This window comes from Entelurus aequoreus, linkage group LG11, assembly GCF_033978785.1.
Source record: "Entelurus aequoreus isolate RoL-2023_Sb linkage group LG11, RoL_Eaeq_v1.1, whole genome shotgun sequence".
Taxonomy (NCBI): domain Eukaryota; kingdom Metazoa; phylum Chordata; class Actinopteri; order Syngnathiformes; family Syngnathidae; genus Entelurus; species Entelurus aequoreus.
Genome location: NC_084741.1, coordinates 33,688,050 through 33,710,411, shown reverse-complemented (window position 1 = coordinate 33,710,411; position 22,362 = coordinate 33,688,050). Strand labels below are relative to the sequence as shown.

Here is a 22,362-nt window from a genome sequence, read left to right as displayed (position 1 = left end):
ATTCACAATGTACCAGATCTTTGATTTTCAGGAATAGAGGGGTTTTGTTTTCTTTTACCAACCTTGTGGATTATCATAATTCCCTCTTTGTCGCAGTATATGGTTGGTGACTGCAGAATGTTTTTGTTTTTTTATCGTTGTTTTCCCATACCTCACACACAACCATGCACAGCGACCGTTGTTGTTTCCGGACACAGCTTTTATTGTGAAGCGCCAATCGTCTTACTTCCGATATTGTTATCTGTCTCCGTCGATTTTGACGTCGACGGAGACTTGCTTGCCTGCCGCTCCAGCTGTTCCTCGCCGCTGTGCTCCCTCCGCCCGTCAGCCCGCTGCCGTGCTGTGCGCCCGCATATCCGATGCCGCAGCGACCATGACAGGCATCGCCGCTGCTTCTTTCTTCTCCAACGCTTGCAGGTTCGGCAGTTGCGGACTTAACTTCGATTCTCTGGCCGAGCTCATCGTGCACATCGAGGATAACCACATCGGTAAGAGCCGAGCGTCGCAGCTAGCATTAGCGGCTAGGCTAGCGCGCTAGTCGGTGTCTTCCTGCTCCTTGACAACCCTGTTGCTAGGTGTGGTGGCCATGTTCGTGTGCTATTACCCTACTTCCTGTTCATCACCCACGACGTAAAATGCTGTTTCTCCGTGTGGAAAGATGTCGCTGCAAGGCGACGGGATGTTACTCTGACAGGAAGCGCGTTTGTTGACGTCTGTCTGCGGGCTCCTGCAACATTATTGCAACGCCAGGGCCGCGCTCCAAACTACCGGAAGGGTCTCGTTCAGTGTTTTTCAACCTTTTCTTAGCCCACGCACAAATGTATTTTCATTTAAAAAATCCCGAGGCACACCACCAGCAGAAAATAAACAATGAAACTCAGCAGCCGATATTGACAGTAAAAAAAAAAGTCGTCGCAATTGTTGGATATGAATCAAACCATAACCTCTTGTCTCAAAGTAGGTGTACTGTCACGACCTGTCACATCACGCCCTGACGTATTCTGAGTTTTTTGGTGTTTTTCTATGTGTAGTGTTTTAGTTATTGTCTTGGGCTCATACTTGCCAACCTTGAGACCTCCAATTTCGGGGGGTGGGGGGGCGTGGTTAAGAGGGGGGGAGTATATTTACAGCTAGAATTCACCATTAAAGTTAAAAGTTAAAGTTAAAGTACCAATGATTGTCACACACATGCTAGGTGTGGTGAAATTTGTCCTCTGCATTTGACCCATCCCCTTGATCACCCCCTGGGAGGTGAGGGGAGCAGTGGGCAGCAGCGGTGTCGTGCCCGGGAATCATTTTTGGTGATTTAACCCCCAATTCCAACCCTTGATGCTGAGTGCCAAGCAGGGAGGTAATGGGTCCCATTTTTATAGTCTTTGGTATGACTCGGCCGGGGTTTGAACTCACAACCTACCGATCTCAGGGCGGACACTCTAACCACTAGGCCACTGAGTGGGTTATGTCAAGTATTTCACACATATATATATATATATATATATATATATATATATATATATATATATATATATATATATATATATATATATATATATATATATATATATATATATATATATATATATATATATATATATATATATATATATATATATATATATATATATATATATATATATATCCTGAAAATATCCAAACAAAACTGTGTTTAGATAATTGATACTTCAAACTTGCATAAGGAATATAACATAACTTGGCTTCTGAGAACTTCAAAATGTAATGAATAAAATGCTAAAGTTGTTGATAGACAAGCAATTATTTTAACAATTAAATATGGTCATTTTAAATGAACTATTATGATCATTTAAAATTAATTATTTCAAATATGTTTATTTTAATGTATAATTCTATGGCTGGATGTAAAAAGGAGTAAGAAAAAATAAAAATACAATTAATTTTGATGTTTTTAGCAAAATATAGTAAAAATTTATTTAGTTTTTTTTTTTTTAATGAATAAATATATTTATTTTTAGGTAAGATAAACATAATAATACAATTTATCTCTAGTCTGTTGTCCTCCCGTCTCTTCCCCGAGGATGGCTCCATGAGCTGGGCAAACACCTGGAGATGCCCTACGTCAACAACACGGTCGGCGGCCCGTCGGTGCACAGCTCGTACATCGCCGCCCTCTACTTCAACCTCAGCAGCCTGACCAGCGTCGGCTTTGGCAACGTGTGCGCCAACACGGACGCCGAGAAGATCTTCTCCATCTGCACCATGCTCATCGGCGGTATGCCGGACGCCTCGTATGGAATAACGTGATTGGGCAGGCACGCTGTTTATATCGTGGGAAAGCGGACGTGAAAAAAGGCTGTCCTCACTCACGTCTGCATGGAGCTGGAGGGGGCGTGGCCTCCAGCTCCGGCTGAAAATCGGGAGATTTTCGGGAGAATATTTGTCCCGGGAGGTTTTCGGGAGAGGCGCTGAATTTCGGGAGTCTCCCGGAAAATTCGGGAGGGTTAGCAAGTATGCTTGGGCTCCTATTTTGGTGTTGATTGTCATGTACGGATGTACTTTGTGGATGCCGTCTGCTCCACACGCTGTAAGTCTTTGCTGTCGTCCAGAATTCGGTTTTTGTTAACTTTTCAGCCAGTTCAGTTTTAGTTTGGTTTTGCTTAGCCATCCTTGATTGATTGATTGATTGAATTGTATTAGTAGATTGCACAGTACAGTACATATTCCGTGCAATTGACCACTAAATGGTAACACCCGAATACGTTTTTCAACTTGTTTAAGTCGGGGTCCAGGTAAATCAATTCATGGTACAAATATATACTATCAGTATAATTATTTACATTATTTACAATCCGGGGGGTGGGATGTGGAGGGGGGGTTCGGGTGGGGGGGTTAGGTTTGGTTGATATCAGCACTTCAGTCATCAACAATTGCATCATCAGAGAAATGGACATTGAAACAGTGTAGGTCTGTTGGTAGGATATGTACAGCGAGCAGTGATCCCTAAGCTTCAATGCCTTTTGTTTATTTTTGGTTTAATCAATAGATACCTTTTTTACCTGCACCCTGGCTCCCGCTGGCGTTTGCATATTGTGATCACAACAAACCATGTCACCGACATCTACAAAGCAATTATCTGCCTGCTGCCACCTACTGATATGGAAGAGTATTACACAGTTACTCTGCCGAGCTCTTGACATCACAGACAATAATTACTGGTTTGCAAAAAAATATTTTTAACTCAATTAGGTAAAATTACATGATTTCCCACGGTGCACCAAACAATATCTCAGGGTACACTAGTGTGCCGCGGCACAGTGGTTGAAAAACACTGGTCTAGTTGACTTGCAGAGCGATCAAGCTCATTTTAAACTCTGTGGGATTCCAGTAAAGTTTGGACAGTGAGCAGTGAAACACAGTTAGAAACAAGTCCATCACACCATTATTTCACCTTTATGGTCTTATTTTATAAAGTCCATGGTGGTTATTGATGTTAATTTCGCTTTATCACTATAGTACAGACCTGGGCATTCTGCGGCCCGCGGGCTGCATCCGGCCCTTTGTACGTCCCTGTCCGGCCCGCGTGAGGCCAATTATAAATTACAAAATACATTTAAAAAAGTATCTATTTCGAGTGTGCAATACAACAGTGCTGCTTTTGTTTTGAAAAGCGTTATTTGTATTACTTCCGTGTGGACGTATGCTCGTGCGCGCAGCGGCAATCACAAATACAAAATACATTTAAAAAAACATCTTTGTCGTGCGTGCAATACAACTGTGCTGCTTTTATTTTGAAAAGTGTTATATGTGCGTATGTCCTGTGAGGGAAGGCGCACAGCGACAAGTGATGCCCGGTTATCCCCGAGACGCTAAAGAGAAAAGTTGATGACGAATGGCGTGTTTTAAAAAAGACATGGACTGCCAAGTAAAGGTAAAGCCGTGTGCTTATTTGTGGTACACATGTTGCTGTGTTTAAAGAATATAGTGTAACGACCTGCTGAAGTAGATGTTGTCTTCTTGAGTTGTGTAAATGAGAAGTGAGGAGACGTGCGTGTGGAAGGAACGAGATATGTTGAGCTGTGTTAGTATAGCTTGCTCAATAAAAGTTTAAAAATTGCGTCAGACTTGCTGTGCACTTCTTCTGGACGCTACAATTGGTGTCAGAAGTAAAACTTTGCGCATACTGCACTGCTTGTGTGCTACGTCATCGGGAGGTACGTGCCAAGTGAGGAGCTCGCCGCAAAGAGAGAGAGAGAGAGAGAGAGAGAGAGACAGAGAGAGAGAGAGACAGCGTTTACAGGTGCAGCCACGCTGCTTGCCACGGGGGGAATTCCGCCCTCAATGAAGACTCCCAGGTTTGATGGCAAGGCGAACTGGGAGGCATTTCATCCCACTTGTGACATCAATTGTAGCGTCCAGAAGAAGTGCACACCAAGTCTGACGTTCTTTTTAAACTTTTATTGAGAATGCTATACTAACACAGCTCAACTTATCTCGTTCTTTCCAAAAGGAAAACCAATCCTCACTCCTCATTTCCGCAACAGCAACGCTTCCTCCTTCTTCGCCAATCACCTTACAGGCGTGCTACGTTCACAACAAAGAGGATGCAGGATGAAGTGACAGAAATTGAAATTTTTGTATTGTAATATACATCAGGAAGTGTTGTGTAAGAAAGTGTTAAAAATAAAACCATCAAAAGCCATCTGCTTTTGTATAAAGATAAGTTAGGTTAAATGAAAATATTATTATCATTAATATTATCTATCTTACGGTATATCAAAAATAATTTGTGCAAAACTTAATTGAAATATTGTCGGTGTGGCTCTCCAGCAGTGCTCGGGTTGCTCATGCGGCCCCCGGTAAAAATTAATTGCCCACCCCTGCTATAGTACCTCAACTTATGCGCTTAATTGGTTCTTTGAAGGAGCTCTTAACTCAGAACATTTGTATCTTAAATCAATGTCTCTAATTGAAATTAATTGAAATCCATTTAATTGGTGATTTGCCCCCCAAAACAGCACAATATGAGCTCAGAATGTGACATGCTTTTTTTAGAAGTAAAACAAACTTTAAGATAAGAAATATTAAGTTTTTTAAGTTTAAGTACCACTGATAGTCACACACACACTAGGTGTGGTGAAATTACCCTCTGCATTTGACCCATCCCCTTGTTCCACCCCATAGGAGGTGAGGGGAGCAGTGAGCGGTGGCCACGCTCGGGAATAATTTTTTGTGATTTAACCCCCAATTCCAACCCTTGATGCTGAGTGCCAAGCAGGGAGGTAATGGGTCCCGTTTTTATAGTCTTTGGAATGACTTGGCCGGGGTTTGAACTCACGACCTACCGATCTCAGTGCGGACACTCTAACCACATGTATAAAACAGTACATATACAACTGCAGTAGTAGTTTTTAAAAAGTAATGTAATAATAATGTACAGCATCGACCTTAAAGAGTAGACTTCTACGGTATCGCCTTCCAGCTGCTTCTCCGTCAAACACACCAAGAGTTCAAACCCCGGCTAAGTTATACCAAAGACTATAAAAATGGGACCCATTACCTCCCTGCTTGGCACTCAGCATCAAGGGTTAGAATTGGGGGTTAAATCACCAAAATGATTCCTGAGCGTGGCCACCGCTGCTGCTCACTGTTCCCCTCACCTTCCAGGGATTGGAACAAGGGGATGGGTCAAATGCAGAGAGTAATTTCACCATACCTAGTGTGTGTGTGACTATCAGTGGTACTTTAACTTTAACTTAACAGCAGCTTTTCCATATTTCCATACATTAGCGCCATCAGCAGGTCGATCATAACATAACTACAGTGAACCCGTAATTGTACTAACTTTTTGATTTACAAACCGGATAAAAATATACTTTGCTGTGTGAACCGTGTCTAATGGCGCATTCCATTAATCGCGGAAGTTGGAAATTGGAAATGGGAATGATGTCCTAGCCGAGTTACGAGCATTCCAGTTACAAGGTGGGAAATCAAGTCCCTGTCCACGAAAGCTATTTTTGCGCTTGCCTTGTCTAAATAATGACTTATGGAAAATGTGCGCTCCTTCTGCAACCTTCAAAAATGGTGGATGAAGAGGAAAGCCAGACACTATTGCTAGCATATAAAACACATGAAAAAAATGTATTTAAACTAAAGACACATTACCAAAACATCGTATATGGCTGACATAGTGCGACAAAAAACAGTCAGAAGGGCTAATAACGGATTTTACAGAAGCTTCTATTATTGTTTACTTTCCGAGTAGGAAGTCCGACCTTGGAGGGCTGCTCCAATTGAAATTCCAGACTATGAAACTTCCCACCATTAGTGCACGAAGGTTTCATCCATCCATTGTGTACCTCGCAACGCATCCATTTTGTGCCCAGCAGCACTACCATGAATTGATTAACATGGAGCCCGACTTAAACAAGTTGAAAAACTTATTGGGGTGTTACCATTTAGTGATCAATTGTACGGAATATGTACTGTACTGTGGAATCTACTTATAAAAGTCTCAATCAATCAAAACAGCCATTGTGGGCATGCTGATCACTCTCCGCTGCTCATTGTCAACTCAGCTGTGCTGTCTTTAGCTACTGTGCTCAGTGCTACTTTGAGTGCTTTTTAATTGTTTTTTTTAGTCATTTTACCTACATTTTCTAGCTTTGCTATCTCAGTATGAGTCCTCAGAAAGCAAAAGACAAACAATATGTGGTGTAAAACATTCAGTAAGTATCCACAGCGTTGTTGACGCTCACAAGGTAAATTGTATTTTATTTTTTAATCATTGTTACGACCTGGTTGTTGAAGTTAAGGTGTTTTGTGATCTCAAACTGTGAGAGCACCACAGGGCTAGTGACAGTGTTTGCGTGTGTTAGCAGACCGGCTGCATACAAAAAGGACAGTTCAGCTGGCTGTTGTTGTCTTGGCTTTGTTATTAAAAAGATAATTGATCATCACCCCCTTGTTTTATGTGTTTAATATACTGTATTGTATAGCGCTTTATATTCTGTTCAAAGTGTACAAACTGTCTAAAGTAATTACTGTTGTCGAGACTGAAACGTATCTGTATTTTCCGCACTATAAGGCGCACCTAAAAACCTCCCATTTCCTCAAAAGCTGACAGTGCGCTTTATAATCCGGTGCGCCTTATATATGGACCAATATTGAGCCACAACAGGTCTCGCAACTACGGTAATTACGCCGACTTAATTTTCCCCTTCTACGGCTGCTTACCGTAGAAGAAGAAGCGCTTCTTCTACAGGGGAAAATGAAGTCGGCGGCTGCCTACCGTAGTTGCGAGACCTAAACTTTATGTAAAGACCCAAAAATGGCTCCTATTAAGAGACACGCGTACGACGCAGAGTTTAAACTCAAGGCGATCAGTCACGCAGTAGAACACGGGAATAGAGCAGCAGCGAGAGAATTTAACATTAACGAATCAATGGTGCGGAAGTGGAGGAAGCAACATGATGACCTGCGCCAAGTAAAGAAGACTAAACAGAGTTTCCGAGGGAACAAAGCGAGATGGCTACAGTTGGAAGACAAACTCGAACAGTGGGTTGTTGAACAGAGAGCAGCAAGTAGAAGTGTCAGTACAATCACTATTTGTTTTGTTGACATTCCCTTTAGCTCAGCTCCATCTAATGGATGCATAACGTAACCCCAGCCTCTACTGTAGCGTCTATTCTATGCGCCTTATAATACGATGCGCCTTATTAATGAACAAAGTTTTAAAATAGGCCATTCATTGAAGGTGCGCCTTATAATCCGGTGCGCCTTATGGTGCGGAAAATATGGTAGTTTACACTGTTTCTTATAGGGACATTTGCTTCAATATACAAACTTTGCTATTTACGAACCAATTAGGTTTGTACATTGAGGTTCCACTGTATATCTTTCTTTATTTTCTTTCTTTAGTTTATTTCGAACATGAACACAATTACATCTTAATACATCACACAATTTCATATCATTTCATTTTACATCATGCCCGAAAAGGAGTAGGAAGAAGCAAAGCTTATTTAATCCTACCCCTTTCCCACTTCAAAGCGTTTACAATGATATAGAATCATTTACTGACCTTTTTATATAATAAAATAACATCTATGAATTAGTATATACAACAGGTTTATAATATGTAATTCATTAATTCAGTCATTATTAACATACTGAGATGAAGAATATCTTATTTTTAATAAGGTTAGAAGTATTTCTCATAATTCTTCTTCTTTGTACTTTGTAAGCGCTATTATTTTGAACAACCTCTTAAACTGGATCATATCAGTACAATTTTTAACTTATTTACTTAATCCATTCCATAATTTGATTCCACATACTGATATGCTAAAAGTTTTAAGTGTTGTACGTGCATATAAATGTTTTAAATTATTTGTTCCTCTAATGTTAAATTTCTCCTCTTTAGTTGAGAAGAATTGTTGTACATTCTTTGGTAGCAGGTTATAGATTGCTTTGTACATCATTTTAGCTGTTTGCAATTTTACCAAATCACCAAACTTTAATATTTTTGACTTAATAAATAAAGGGTTTGTATGTTCTCTATATCCAACATTATGTATTATTCTAACTGATCTTTTTTGTAACACGGTTAGCGAATGTAGCGCACATTTGTCGTTATTTCCCCATATTTCTGCACAATAACTCAGATATGGTAACACTAGCGAGCAGTAGAGAATATGAAGTGAGTTTTGGCCCAGGACGTGTTTTGTTTTATTCATTATATGTTATGTTAAGCTCCTTCTCACCCAGAAAATTGTAGAATCCGACGTGCACCCAAACCGACAGAGCTGACTATCTCTTTCTTCTCCATCTAAAGTGAGCTAGCTGACGTTATTCTACAAACGAACAGGTTAATTCTCCCGACAATGTTGCAGAAAAAAACACTACACTACGGAGGCGGAGAAGGAGTCCGGACATGACATAAAAATCTAATTTTGAATAATTTATTCTTGACAATTTTGGATCGATTCAGAATCGTAATGAATGGTTGATTTTTTTATTAAGTGTACACCGTGTATTACACTGCCAGTCGCGGACCGCAGCTAGTTTTCTATTCGCCTTTCATTTTTCATTAAATGCTCCTTGGTTTGAAATGTTTTCACAATCCTAGTGTGTGCAAGTGCAGGGCTATTCAGCACATTTGTGCTTATTCTGTTGTTAATGTGAATGATCTTCTTACCTTTAAAAATACATCACCAAAGGCTAATACATTGTAGTCATGAATCAGAATATGTTTATACTAGTCAAAGGTCCGCTATATGGCAGGCGCGTGCGTGCAACAGTCCTTAAAATCAGCTCTTTCTTTGATTTGATGATGTGATGTGACATTTGGAAGATGCCCGCTGGAAATACATTGCGAGCATCTACAAACCTGCAATTCTGGTTCTATACATGTTAACATTAGGTAAGCTTTTGGTGCGCTTCATTTGTACTGGGAAGTTGGAATTTCCGAGTTCCTAGTCGGAATTTCAACTGGAACAGGTCGGATGTGCGACTCGGAAAGTTGAAAAATTCTCACCACTTCTGAGTTGGTTTTAAAGATGGCTGCTCTGGATGTAAACAATGATGTCCGCTTCTATAATATCCATTATTTGCACTTCTGTTTAGTTTTTGTTGCAGTAAATCAGCTATATGCAATGTATTGTTGTACTTTTATATATGATAACGTCACTGTAGTGCAAACTACATTTATTTCATGTGGTATATATGTTGTACATCGCTAGCAATAGCGTTTGTGTCTCCTCTTCAGCCACCATATGTGAAGGTTGCAGAAAGCGTCCATATTTTCACATAAGTTGTTTATATTCAGACAGGGCAAGCGCAAAAATAGCTTTCGTAGTTGTGGCCATCTTGATTTCCGACATCGTAACTGGAACGCTCACAGCTCGGATGTGATGTCATTCCCAGCTCCGACTTCCCACTTCCCAGGTAAATGGAACGCTGCATAAGTCCATAACTAATGTATGGAAGTTAATTGTTGTGTGTAAGCTTTACCTGTTTTCTCAGGGCATTCAATCGATGGCAACTGGATTGTTTTTATTGCCTTAGAAGACGTTTGCCTCTCATCTGGGGGACGCGTGGCGCAGTTGGGAGAGTGGCCGTGCCAGCAACCTGAGGGTTCCTGGTTCAATCCCCACCTTCTACCAACCTCGTCACGTCCGTTGTGTCCTTGAGCAAGACACTTCACCCTTGCTCCTGATGGGTCGTGGCTTGGGCCTTGCATGGCAGCTCCCGCCATCAGTGTGTGAATGGGTGAATGTGGCAATAGTGTCAAAGCGCTTTGAGTACCTTAAAGGTAGAAAAGCGCTATACAAGTATAACCCATTTATCATTTATCGGAGCAGGCTTCATCAGTTCATGCTCACAGACTTTGATAGGACATCTTTAGTCTGAGAAATTGATGCAAGAAGATCCTAAGTTTCATCCTCTATAAAAGGGGAATTGTCTGGCATGTCCGCTCCTTTTGCGATCAGTTGTGATAGATTTCCCGAGAATACAAAGACCTGGATAAATGAGAATATTCTCATGCTGTTTATTTTTGGTAAGATTTGTTCCTGTGTGAGGACCATCTGTCAGCCTGTAGTGTCAAGGTCGTTGGTGGCTGTCGCTTGTAAACGGAGGAGCGTCTTGCTTATACAAATCCTTCTGTGGTTAGGTATGGGTACAGAATCCTGTACTTTTTTTGGCACAGACTGAATCCCTCCACAAAATCCCACCTATTGACGCCATCTTACGGTACATGGGTTGCGCGTGACGTCACTACCGGTTGCCGACCCACTCACTCAGTCAGACTCTTCTCACTTTGGCACTTAGCAATCACTCCAGCAGCACTGAGAGTGGACTCAGCCAAACTACCTCTAGGTAATGATGTAATTTTCAAAGCCAACGAAGTAATTGAGTCAAAACATTCCAAAGTAAGGCTCCACTTTTCCAAAAACGCGCTAGCTTGTTGCTAAAAAACATTGCTTTTGCTATTGACATGCTACTGATTAGCATTAGCAATTTTACATGGCGAGTTCAACATTTGCAAATTTGTTAACGAAAACTACAACTAAGATGCACGTTACAATCAAACAGCTGGTGCGTAAAAGATACAATACTTACAGTATTACCACTTTCAGGGCACAACAAAAAACTAGACAGCAAAGACTGAACTGCCTAGCCAACACACCATAAACTATAAACTACCGCCATGTTACGTCTGGGACTTGCAACTGTATTTGAGACTCAGAAATGTGATAATAAAACAATATATAACAACTGGACAGCTGATATCATATTTAACTAATTTTTAAATGTTGCAATAAAAAATAGATTGTATCATAACAAAAACAACAAATATTTATTAACACACACAAAAGTACTGAAATTGGTATCGTTGGTTAGGTTTTGGTATTTGGTACCGTATTAGTTCAAATGTGAACGATACCCATCCATATCTGTGATATCTGTGAAACGCTTAATATAGACACACCTGTATATTAATAAAGCAGTACCCTTTTTGCTACTTCAATTTATCTGAGCATTTAATAAAGCTAAAAACATTTCCAGCTTCTAGCGCAAGATGTTGTTCATCAAATGCTAAAAGCTCCAAAGGTAAATTCCCTTGCTCACAGTTCAACAGCTAGTTCCTACATCTGTTTCTTCCATCTAATATTTCAGTCTCATTATTGAAGCTGACAAGGCCCCAGGTGCCTGTGTTGTTCTTGTTTGTTGCTTGACTGCCTTTAATATCTTCTCCCCTCTCATTGTGTGCTGTGCGTGTGTCTGAGGTGTTAGTCGCTGGGGGAAGAAAAACGCCTCGGAATGACTTATTGGGGAATAACAAAGCAATTAGTTTGCTAAGAGTGGAAAAACGTTGCACCCCCCAGTTCCCTCCTTTGTGCGCTGGCCTGTGCCCACTCGAAGAAGAGCGAGACCCTGCACTCTGTGCCAAGTGCCTGTGAAGCGTAATTACAGACCGAGTGCCTGATTTGGCCGCTCTTCTTCGTCATCTGGCAACCCGCTGCACAAAGCACATTCTCCTTTGTAATTAGGCGTCTAGTAAACAAGCAACAACGTTCTCCCTCTCAAGTTCCACAGCAACATGACGGCTGGTGTGGCTGACATACAATAGGTGGCGCTACCCTGTAGAAGTTGCTGTTTGAACAGTATTGTAGTTCGCTGTGACTTACACTACATACAGATGTGGTCAAAAGTTTACATACACTTGTAAAGAACATAATGTCATGGCTGTCTTGAGTTTCCAATCATTTCTTTTTGTGATAGTGATTGGAGCACATACTTGATGGTCCCAAAAAACATTCATGAAGTTTGGTTCTTTTATGGATTTATTATGGGTCTACTGAAAATGTAACCAAATTTGCTGGGTCAAAAGTATACATACAGCAATGTTAATTAGGGCTGGGCGATATGACTAAAAAATGTATCACGATATAAGTGTTTCATATCAGTCGATATCGATAATTATTGATAAAAATAAAAATAAAAACTATTCTAAATAAAGACCAGGAGAAAAAAGGCTGAATTTAAATACTTTTGTTTTAAGTATAACCTTTAACCTTTAGAACGAGGTCAGCATTATGAAACACAGTCAAATAAATGAAAATACTGGTCGATGTGCAAATATTGACATTAAATAAATGCTTAATCCAACAAAATGTGCAAAGTATTGTAATTAAGAAATGAGTAGTGTACAACTCAGGCTTTAAAGCTATATTGGTAACAATATATGCAAATAAATAACAGTCACATTAAGCAAGCAGAAACAAACATGTCTTACAGAATATTGTAAACATCGGAATAAACTTGCGTCGGAACATCTGTGACAAAACAAACCTGTTACCCTCTTCAGTCATTTATGGAAAAATCAAACCAACTTCAGTATCTCCTTTTCCACGGATTCCCTGCACATTGTGTAAAGCTTAGGAATAGCTGTCTTGGAAAAGTGCTTTCGGCCAGGTAGAACATAACGGGGGTCGAGCACGTGTATGAGATTCTTGTACCCAGACTTCTCAACTATGCTGAGCGGTAGCATGTCCTTCGCTAATTGATACACCACTGCATCCGTTATTTCTTTATAACGTTTTGAATTTTTGTCGTAATACTGTCTGCGGCAACAACAGACCACCATTGAGACGATGGTGGTCTGTTGTTGCCGCTTCGGTGCTGTTCCACTTGCACCGGCTGATGTAGATGGTTGTGGCTGTTTGATACTGCTGTACTCCAGCGGGTGAGAGCGGCTCAGGTGCTAAAATAAGTTTGTCGTGTTCCCAGACTTGGTCGGGACGACGACCTTGCAAAGTTTGCAGAAAGTATTACTCTGATTCGTATCAGATTTTTAAAAATCCAAAATACTACCAAACTGGTGACGTGACATTTCCTTTTTTATTTACAATTTCCTCTCGTGCTGCCGCGCTCATATTCCCGTTTCGTTTCACTCCTCGTCGTCAGCTAGCCGTTGTTGCTTTTTTTTTTTTCCCCAGTTAGCATTTCCCAGAATGCCTTACGGTTCAGGCTCGGCCGTGATAGGTCGAGAGGCCAAAGCCCTTCCTCTGCCTACACCCCCCAGAATGCCGTGCGGTTCCGGCTCTGCCTTTCTTCCTATTTTTTTCTAACAGAACTCAAGTGAAATTATCGAACGTTCTATCAACCCCATTTTCTATTGATATTGATCACATGTCTATCGCGATATATATTGTTATTGTTTTATCGCCCAGCCCTAATGTTAATATTTGGTTACATGTCCCTTGGCAAGTTTCACTGCAATAAGGTGCTTTTGGTAGCCATCCACAAGCTTCTGGCAAGCTTCTGGTTGAATTTTTGATCACTCCTCTTGACAAAATTGGTGCAGTTCAGCTAAATTTGTTGTTCAGCTAGACTTGTTTCTTCAGCATTGTCCACAGGTTTAAGTCAGGACTTTGGGAAGACCATTCTAAAACATTAATTCTACCCTGATTTAGCCATTCCTTTCCCACTTTTGACGTGTGTTTGGGGTCATTGTCCAGGTGGAACACCCAACTGCCAACATCCGGGCTGATGATTTTAGGTTGTCCTGACGAATTTGTAGGTAATCCTCCTTTTTCATTGTCCCATTTAATAATAATAATAATACCTGGGATTTATATAGCGCTTTTCTAAGTACCCAAAGTCGCTTTACATGTTTTTCTGAACCCATCAATCATTCACACCTGGTGGTGGTAAGCTACTCACGTAGCCACAGCTGCCCTGGGGTAGACTGACGGAAGCGTGGCTGCAATTTGCGCCTACGGCCCCTCCGACCACCACCTATCATTCATTTCACCGGTGTGAGCGGCACCGGGGGCAAAGGGTGAAGTGTCCTGCCCAAGGACACAACGGCAGCGATTTTTGGATGGTAAGAGGCAGGGAGCGAACCTGCAACCCTCAGGTTTCTGGCACGGTTGCTCTACCCACTACGCCACGCCGTCCCCATTTACTCTCTGTAAAGCACCAGTTCTATTGGCAGCAAAACAGGCCCAGAGCATAATACTACCTCCACCATGCTTGACGGTAGGTTTGGTGTTCCTGGGATTAAAGGCATCACCTTTTCTCCTCCAAACATATTGCTGGGTATTGTGGCCAAACAGCTCAACTTTTGTTTCATCTGACATCACATGGACAAAGATAAGACCTTCTGGAGGAAAGTTCTGTGGTCAGATAATATTTACATTGCTGTATGTATACTTTTGACCCAGCAGATTTGGTCACATTTTTAGTAGACCCATAATAAATTCATAAAAGAACTAAACTTCATGAATGTTTTTTGTGACCAACAAGTATGTGCTCCAATCACTTTATCACAAAAAGATAAGAGTTGTAGAAATTATTGGAAACTCAAGACAGCCATGACATTATATTCTTTACAAGTGTATGTAAACTTTTGACCACGACTGTATATGTGATCACTATGACTACAGCATTAGTTACTTTATCTTAGCAAAATTTACGGGTAGTTCTATGCGTCCATCTAGCCACAATAACAATAGCATTCCAGTGTGGGGGAACTGGAAGCAGTAAAAGCTGAAAATGGTGATCTTATAATCTTGGACATACATTCCTGTATTATAAATATATTCAAGCAACTCTACTAGCCTACTTAGTTATTAAGATTGAAAGATGTCCTCATTAATTCTGTGGTCATGTGTGGAAGGAAAAACCTTACTAAAAATGTTTGCTTTGTTGCTAAGTGAGCAGTCCTAAATTGACCAGAAGTACACCCTTATTCAGGCGTGTGTGTGTGCGTGTGTATGTGCTTGCGTGTGTGTGCTGCTGATCACTTGCAGAGCCCAAAGCTCGCTAACAATCAGTCTGCTTGTTGCCAGTCCTCACTGGAGGCTCATTTAGAAAAAAAAAACCCCGCGGATGTAATAAATTTAAAAAGCACTAACTAGTTCCCTGATCTGTGCACCTGGTGGGCCTAATTACATTTCCCCATCCCCCGACACCACTGCTCCTGTTCCTGTGCGCTTACTGTGAGACGTATTGATAACATGCATCCCTCAACAATGAGCACTAGTTCATTGCAGGGCAGGAAACACCACAGTGACTTCTTTAATTGGCCGATTTAAATAAATTTAAAAAAACACATCCCGCTCAATGGTAAAAAATGTATGTCCCTAAAAAAATGTTTGAATTACAATTAACATTGTAAACGGTAAAGAAAAAACGTAATGGTGTGCTGTGTGACATTATTTTTGAGCATTGCAACACTTACTATTAAGCTAATGAACTAATGGACTGTGTTGCCTGTAACAAAACCCAATTTTGTACATTATTAGAATTGTACCTTAAAATAACAGTTTCACCGAGCTTAGGGGTGTCCAAACTTTTTCCACCGAGGGCCACATGCAAAAAAATGGAAGGAAGCGGGGGAGCACTTTAAAACATTTTAGGGGTGTGGGAAAAAATCGATTCAAATTCGAATCGCGATTCTCACGTTGTGCGATTCAGAATAGATTCTCATTTTAAAAAAATGGATTTTTATTTTTTGTATTTTTTTATTTAAAAAAAAATATTATTATTATTTTTATTTTTTTTAAATTAATCAATCCAACAAAACAATACACAGCAATACCATAACAATGCAATCCAATTCCAAAACCAAACCCGACCCAGCAACACTCAGAACTGCAATTGAGAGGAGACACAAACACGACACAGAACAAACCAAAAGTAGTGAAACAAAAATGAATATTATCAACCACAGTATCAATATTAGTTACAATTTCAACATAGCAGTGATTAAAAATCCCTCATTGACATTATCATTAGACATTTATTTTAAAAAAAAAAGAACAATAGTGTCACAGTGGCTTACATTTGCATCGCATCTCATAAGCTTGACAACAAACTGTCAGAAAAATTGTATTTAAATTATCAAAAAACTTTCCGTTATCAAAAAACTTTCCGTTCTGAGTTTCCAATGAACAGACAAGAAGCTGTCTTTGTGGCACCAAGCCAAACGCTCGGAAGATTCCGCTGTGTACGATGGAATCAGACGGGAGGGGTCATCCATTGTCCTCAAAAACCTGCCAAAGCTGAATCCACGACAAGCCCAAGCCCGAGGGATCTTCTTCTTTTGTCTTCTAATGTGACCGAAAACAAGGACTGTTTACATACTACCCATTCCTGTTGAGAAATGTGTTGTTGCGTAAACATTGAACATCTAAATAAAAGAGAAGACGAAAACCTTCTTCGTCAGAGCGTGGTGCAAGACGGTTCAGAGTACAGTGGCCATGTCTCTCCTCAATTGAGTCCAAATTTAATTCTGTCTCTGTTTGATTACTTGCCTTTTGTCTTGTTTAATAGATGTCATCAGTGTTTGAACCTGACACAAACTGTGTCCAATATTTTCACAAAGATAAAATAAGTCATATTTTTGGTTCATTTAATAGTTAAAACAAATTTACATTATTGCAATCAGTTGATAAAACATTGTCCTTTACAATTATAAAAGCTTTTTACAAAAATCTACTACTCTGCTTGCATGTCAGCGGACTGGGATAGATCCTGCTGAAATCCTATGTATTGAATGAATAGAGAATCGTTTTGAATCGGGAAAATATCGTTTTTGAATCAAGAATCGTGTTGAATTGAAAAAAAATCGATTTTGAATCGAATCGTGACCCCAAGAATCGATATTGAATCGAATCGTGGGACACCCAAAGATTCACAGCCCTAATAACTTTTGTACAATAAAGATACTAAAAGCAAACCAATGCATGTCAAATTGATGCTAAACTAGCTGAACAAAACCTCCACATTAGCTTTGTGTAATAGGGGACAAAGGAAATTGGTGTAATATGTAATACCTAGAGCCGTCAAAAATAAGAAGTTAACCTATGAATTTAATCACAAAATATTGCATTAATCATGTATAAACACAGATTAATCATACAATTTATTTTGACTGCCCATGCTCCTTTACCTCCTGATCCACTTAGTCTAACAATACATTTGCATTTGTGTCCAAATACATATATTTTTTAGGTTAATTGAAACGCTTAAGTTAATTGAAATTGTGCACACAAGTAATCGTGATTAATCCAAGGGGTTAGTATGTGTGCCTCACAATACAAAGGTCCTGGGTTCGATCCTGCGCTCGGGATCTTTCTTTGTGGAGTTTGCATGACTGCGTGACTGCGTGGGTTCCCTCCGGGTACTCCGGCTTCCTCCCACCTCCAAAGACATGCACCGGAGGATAGGTTGATTGGCAACACTAAATTGGCCCTAGTGTGTGAATGTGAGTGTGAATGTTGTCTGTGTTGGCCCTGCAATGAGGTGGCGACTTGTCGAGGGTGTACCCCGCCTTCCGCCCGAGTGCAGCTGAGATAGGCTCCAGCGACCCCGTAACGGAAAAGTGGTAGAAAATGGATGGATGGATGGAAAAAAATATCGTTTGACACCACTACTAATGACTTATCTCATTAATATTGAATTCATTTTATTTTTACAATCTATCAAGAGGCAAAAAATTCTCGAGCTGCGGGTCGAAATTTTCCCCCGGGCCACACTTTGGACACCCTGTCCTGGTTGATTAGGCAGAGTAGCAGCAGTCAGTGGTTGCCTAGGCAACCCAGGAGAGCCTACTGTCATTGTTTATAATAACGGGCGGACCAGCCTGAAGATTTATGATTTTATGTCAGCACTAGCCTTCGTGCTACTATTACTGTTTAGAGATGTTTATGAATATTACAGAATTGTTAATTTTTCTTTTCTTATTTAGCTAAAAGATGTGAAGTTTTGGGGGAGGAGGGAATTACCTTTCATTTGAATGAAAATCACTAAATATGTGAAGTGGATGTGTGGTAAATGGCAACATACCGTCAGTGCCAACAGTAAAACTCATATTTTGACAGATCATTTGAAGCACCTCCTGTATACCGGGTAACCTGCCAGACAGCGTACACATGTGAGCTCCACCACTATGTTTCATTTCCTCCCCAGAGGCCACATAATAATGAGTTGCCTATGCCACTACTCCTGCTCCAACTCCCCCACTCCTCACAGCCGCCATAAACATGTCACCGTAATGCTCGCCACTCGGCCATACCCCACCGTGCATCTGGCCTGGAGGGTAGGTTGAGGAGAACCCAGACGATGCTGGAAATAAAGTGTGTGTGTTTGAGAGAGAGAGGGTTGGTGGCGCAGGGGGAAGGGTGTTTGAGGGCGTTGTTAAGGGGTGGAAGGCGTCACTTCCGCGCGTTGCCATTGGAAGGTTTGTTGATGGCCACTTGGGTTCCTGGTGCACACCATCATAGACGCACGAATGAAAGTATGGTATTGCATCCTATGTTTCTTGCACTGGCACAAAAACATTGATCTTAAAGGGAAACCATAATACTACATAGACCAGGGGTGTCCAAAGTGCGGCCTGGGGGCCATTTGCAGCCCGCAGGTCATTTTTTAACGGCCCCACGGCACATTCTAAAAATACGATTAAAAAAAATCAAAAACAAAAAGTGATATAAAAGAGCAAAAAGGTGAAATGTAACAAGAAAATGTTACAATGTTTACTCTAATAACACAAAACTGCCTTGCATGCTGTTTCTTTCTTTAAAAAATAATAATGATTCAAAATCAATGTCAAAGGCTCCAATTATGTCACATTAAATATTCCACTTTGAGATATTCTTTGGGAAAAATGTTGCACATTTTATGTTTGCCATATAAAAAAACTAAGCTGTTTTTTATAGAAGGGCCTAAAACTAACAAACAAAAAACATAAACAACAATAAAACTTATAATTGACGGATAGATCTGAAGATGATCTCGAGATTATTGTGTTAAAAGTAAACAGTAGAAAACATTTATAATGTATTTTTTAACACTTGAATGAGTAGGACCCTTTTGGATCCCCAATCATTTTAATGTGATTTTTTTTTTTAAGTGTCATTGCTCAAAAAATAATAATTAAATAAAATCAATGTTATTAGAAATTGTCCTTTTTAAGGCTCCAATTATTATATAATCTCAAATATTCCACTTAAAAATTTTATTGGGTGAAAATATTGCATATTTTGTTTTTTCCATAAAAAACTGGGTTTTCTTTGACAAAAAGAGCATACAACTTAAGTCTTTAAAACATTTATATTGACAGATAGACCTAGTGTTGATTTAAAGATTTAACCTTGAATAATAATACAAATAATACTACTGAATAATGACACATTTAAAAAAAAAATTTTGACCAAAACCCTTTGGGGTTCCCGGGATCAAGCCTGAGTGGAGGCCTAAATTTATATTTTTTTATACATATATTGTATTGGTTTTTTAAATAAAAAAATATAAAAATGGCCCCCGCTTGTTTTGATTTTTCAGTGTGCGGCCCTCAGTGGAAAAAGTTTGGACACCCCTGACATAGACTATTGGGGGAAATACAGCAGTGATCCAAATACTAGAAGGCATTATTGTCCCTTAAAGTCTGAAAATGACAGGTTATACAGTATTTGTACATGCAAACCACTTGTGCTCATGCGAGTCGGAGCATTTCTTCCTGTCCCTCACGCACACCTGCAGTGACTTGGAGAAATGCAGCAGGCCTTTAAAAAAACGTCTCACTGGTTGTTAGCAAGTTAGCAAACAACAGATAAGGAGTTATGACGCTAATTTGAAGATAATGCTGATTAATGACGCAGATTGATCAAATAATTGTATTATACCTTTATTACAATCTACCAGTTATTTCCCTGATATTCCAAACACTTGTTTTAAATATTAATTTTATCTTCTATTTTTTTCTTAAAAATATAATATATTTTTTAATTACATAATAGTACTTTAACAGACTCCAGCAACCCCCGCGACCCCAAAAGGGACAAGCGGTAAAAAATGGATGGATACTATAATAATATAATATAATAAGTGTGAATGTTATCTGTCTATCTGTGTTGGCCCTGTGATGAGGTGGCGACTTGTCCAGGGTGTACCCCGCCTTCCGCCCGAATGCAGCTGAGGTAGGCTCCAGCACCCCCCGTGACCCCGAGAGGGACAAGCCGTAGAAAATGGATTGATGGTAATATAAGAATCAAGAGCAGATCTTATAAAAAAGTTGTTGAAGTCAGGGTTCTCTTATATTAACAATACAATAATTGTTGTTTTCTCTGAGTGTTATTTTTATAATCATTTTGGAAGGCAGAAAATAAAATATGAATTGTGTTTTTCTGCATCAATGTTTGTTTGTTTTTTAAGTCAGTGCAGGCAAAATTGTGTGTCCGAAACCACCAGAGGTGCTTTGCAATGAAGTTGTGTCTAACGGAGCCTAGCATTGTCAGTTATGAGAAGCAATATAATGTATGTGTTCTTGTCTTACATAGGGATTGTGAATCATAGGCAACATTCCAAAAATAAGAGCAGTTCCCCTTTAAAAGGCATTTATCGGCAATAGCGGATCACATGCTTTTTCACGGCCGATACCGACCGGTGGTCTATTGAATGGCACATCCTTAGTTACAATTTCTTTCTAATGGGCACAGGTAACTGAGAGGATCATAGTAATTAATTCATGTCTTCAAGCAATAACGGCAAATTAGTACGAAAATTGTTCTTAACTCCTGTTTCTATGCCAGATTTCGATTGAGAAGTATAATAATGCCCCCTAGAGAGGTTGTAAAAGTGCAAAAGCATGCCTGGATCTAGTCCAGCTTGATGAATTAGAACGGAGACTGAGAGCCAGGCCTTCTCGACCAACATCAGTGTGGACTTCAGCTCTGCCTTCAACACCATCCTCCCTGGACTGCTACGAGACAAGCTCTACCAGCTCAGCGTGCCCGACTCCCTCTGCAGTTGGATTAATGACTTCCTGACAGACCGAAGACAGCACGTACGGCTGGGGAAGATTGTCTCGGACAGTCGAACCACAAACACTGGTACTCCTCAGGGCTGTGTACTCTCCCCCTGGCTCTTCTCCCTGTATACAAACTGCTGCACCTCCAGTCACCAATCCGTAAAACTGCTCAAGTTTCTGGATGACACCACCCTCATCGGGCTCATCTCGAATGGCGATGAGTCCGCCTACAGGAGAGAGGTGGACCGGCTGACGTCCTGGTGCAGCCTCAACAACCTGGAGCTGAACGCCCAGAAAACAGTGGAGATGATCATGGACTTCAGGAAAGTCACAGCCCCACCATCCCCCCTCACCCTGATTGACTCTCCCACCCCCGTCCCCATTGTGGACTCCTTCCGTTTCTTGGGCACCACCATCAGCTCCTCAAGTGGGAGCTGACCATCAGCTCCCTCATCAAGAAGGCCCAGCAGAGGATGTACTTCCTGCGGCAGCTGAGGAAACTTAAGGTGCCGACCGAGATGCTGGTGCAGTTTTACTCAGCCATCATAGAGTCCATCCTGACCTCCTCCATCACAGTGTGGTTCCCCGGCGCCACAGTCCAGGATAAGAATAGACTTGCAGCGCATTGTACGTGCTGCTGAGAAGGTGATTGGCTGCAAGTTCCCATCCCTCCAGGACTTGTTCTCCTCCAGGACCAGGAGGCATGTGGGTCGGATCACAGCTGACTCTTCTCACCCTGGACACACACTATTCTCCCCTCTCCCCTCAGGCAGGAGACTACGCTCCATCCAGACCCACACCTCCCGCCACCTGAACAGTTTTTTCCCCTCGGCCATCAGGCAAATGAACAATTTTTGGAATGTTGCCTATGATTCACAATCCCTATGTAAGACAAGAACACATACATTATATTGCCAAAAGTATTTGGCCACCTACCTTGACTCACATATGAGCTTGAAGTGCCATCCCATTCCTAACACATAGGGTTCAATATGATGTGGGTCCACCTTTTGCAGCAATTACAGCTTCAACTCTTCTGGGAAGGCTGTCCACAAGGTTGCGGA

At 40.7% G+C, this 22,362-nt stretch overlaps 1 protein-coding gene across 1 annotated transcript in view; it reads left to right on the top strand.

The window, feature by feature from the left end:
- The first annotated feature begins 247 nt into the window (after positions 1-247).
- The window catches only part of jazf1b (JAZF zinc finger 1b), a 43,026-nt gene continuing 20,911 nt past the window's right edge, over positions 248-22,362 (top strand). The window contains exon 1 of the mRNA XM_062063040.1: positions 248-488. Coding sequence (XP_061919024.1) covers positions 374-488 — 115 coding nt within the window. The 5' untranslated portion in view covers positions 248-373. The remainder of the gene's footprint in view (positions 489-22,362) is intronic.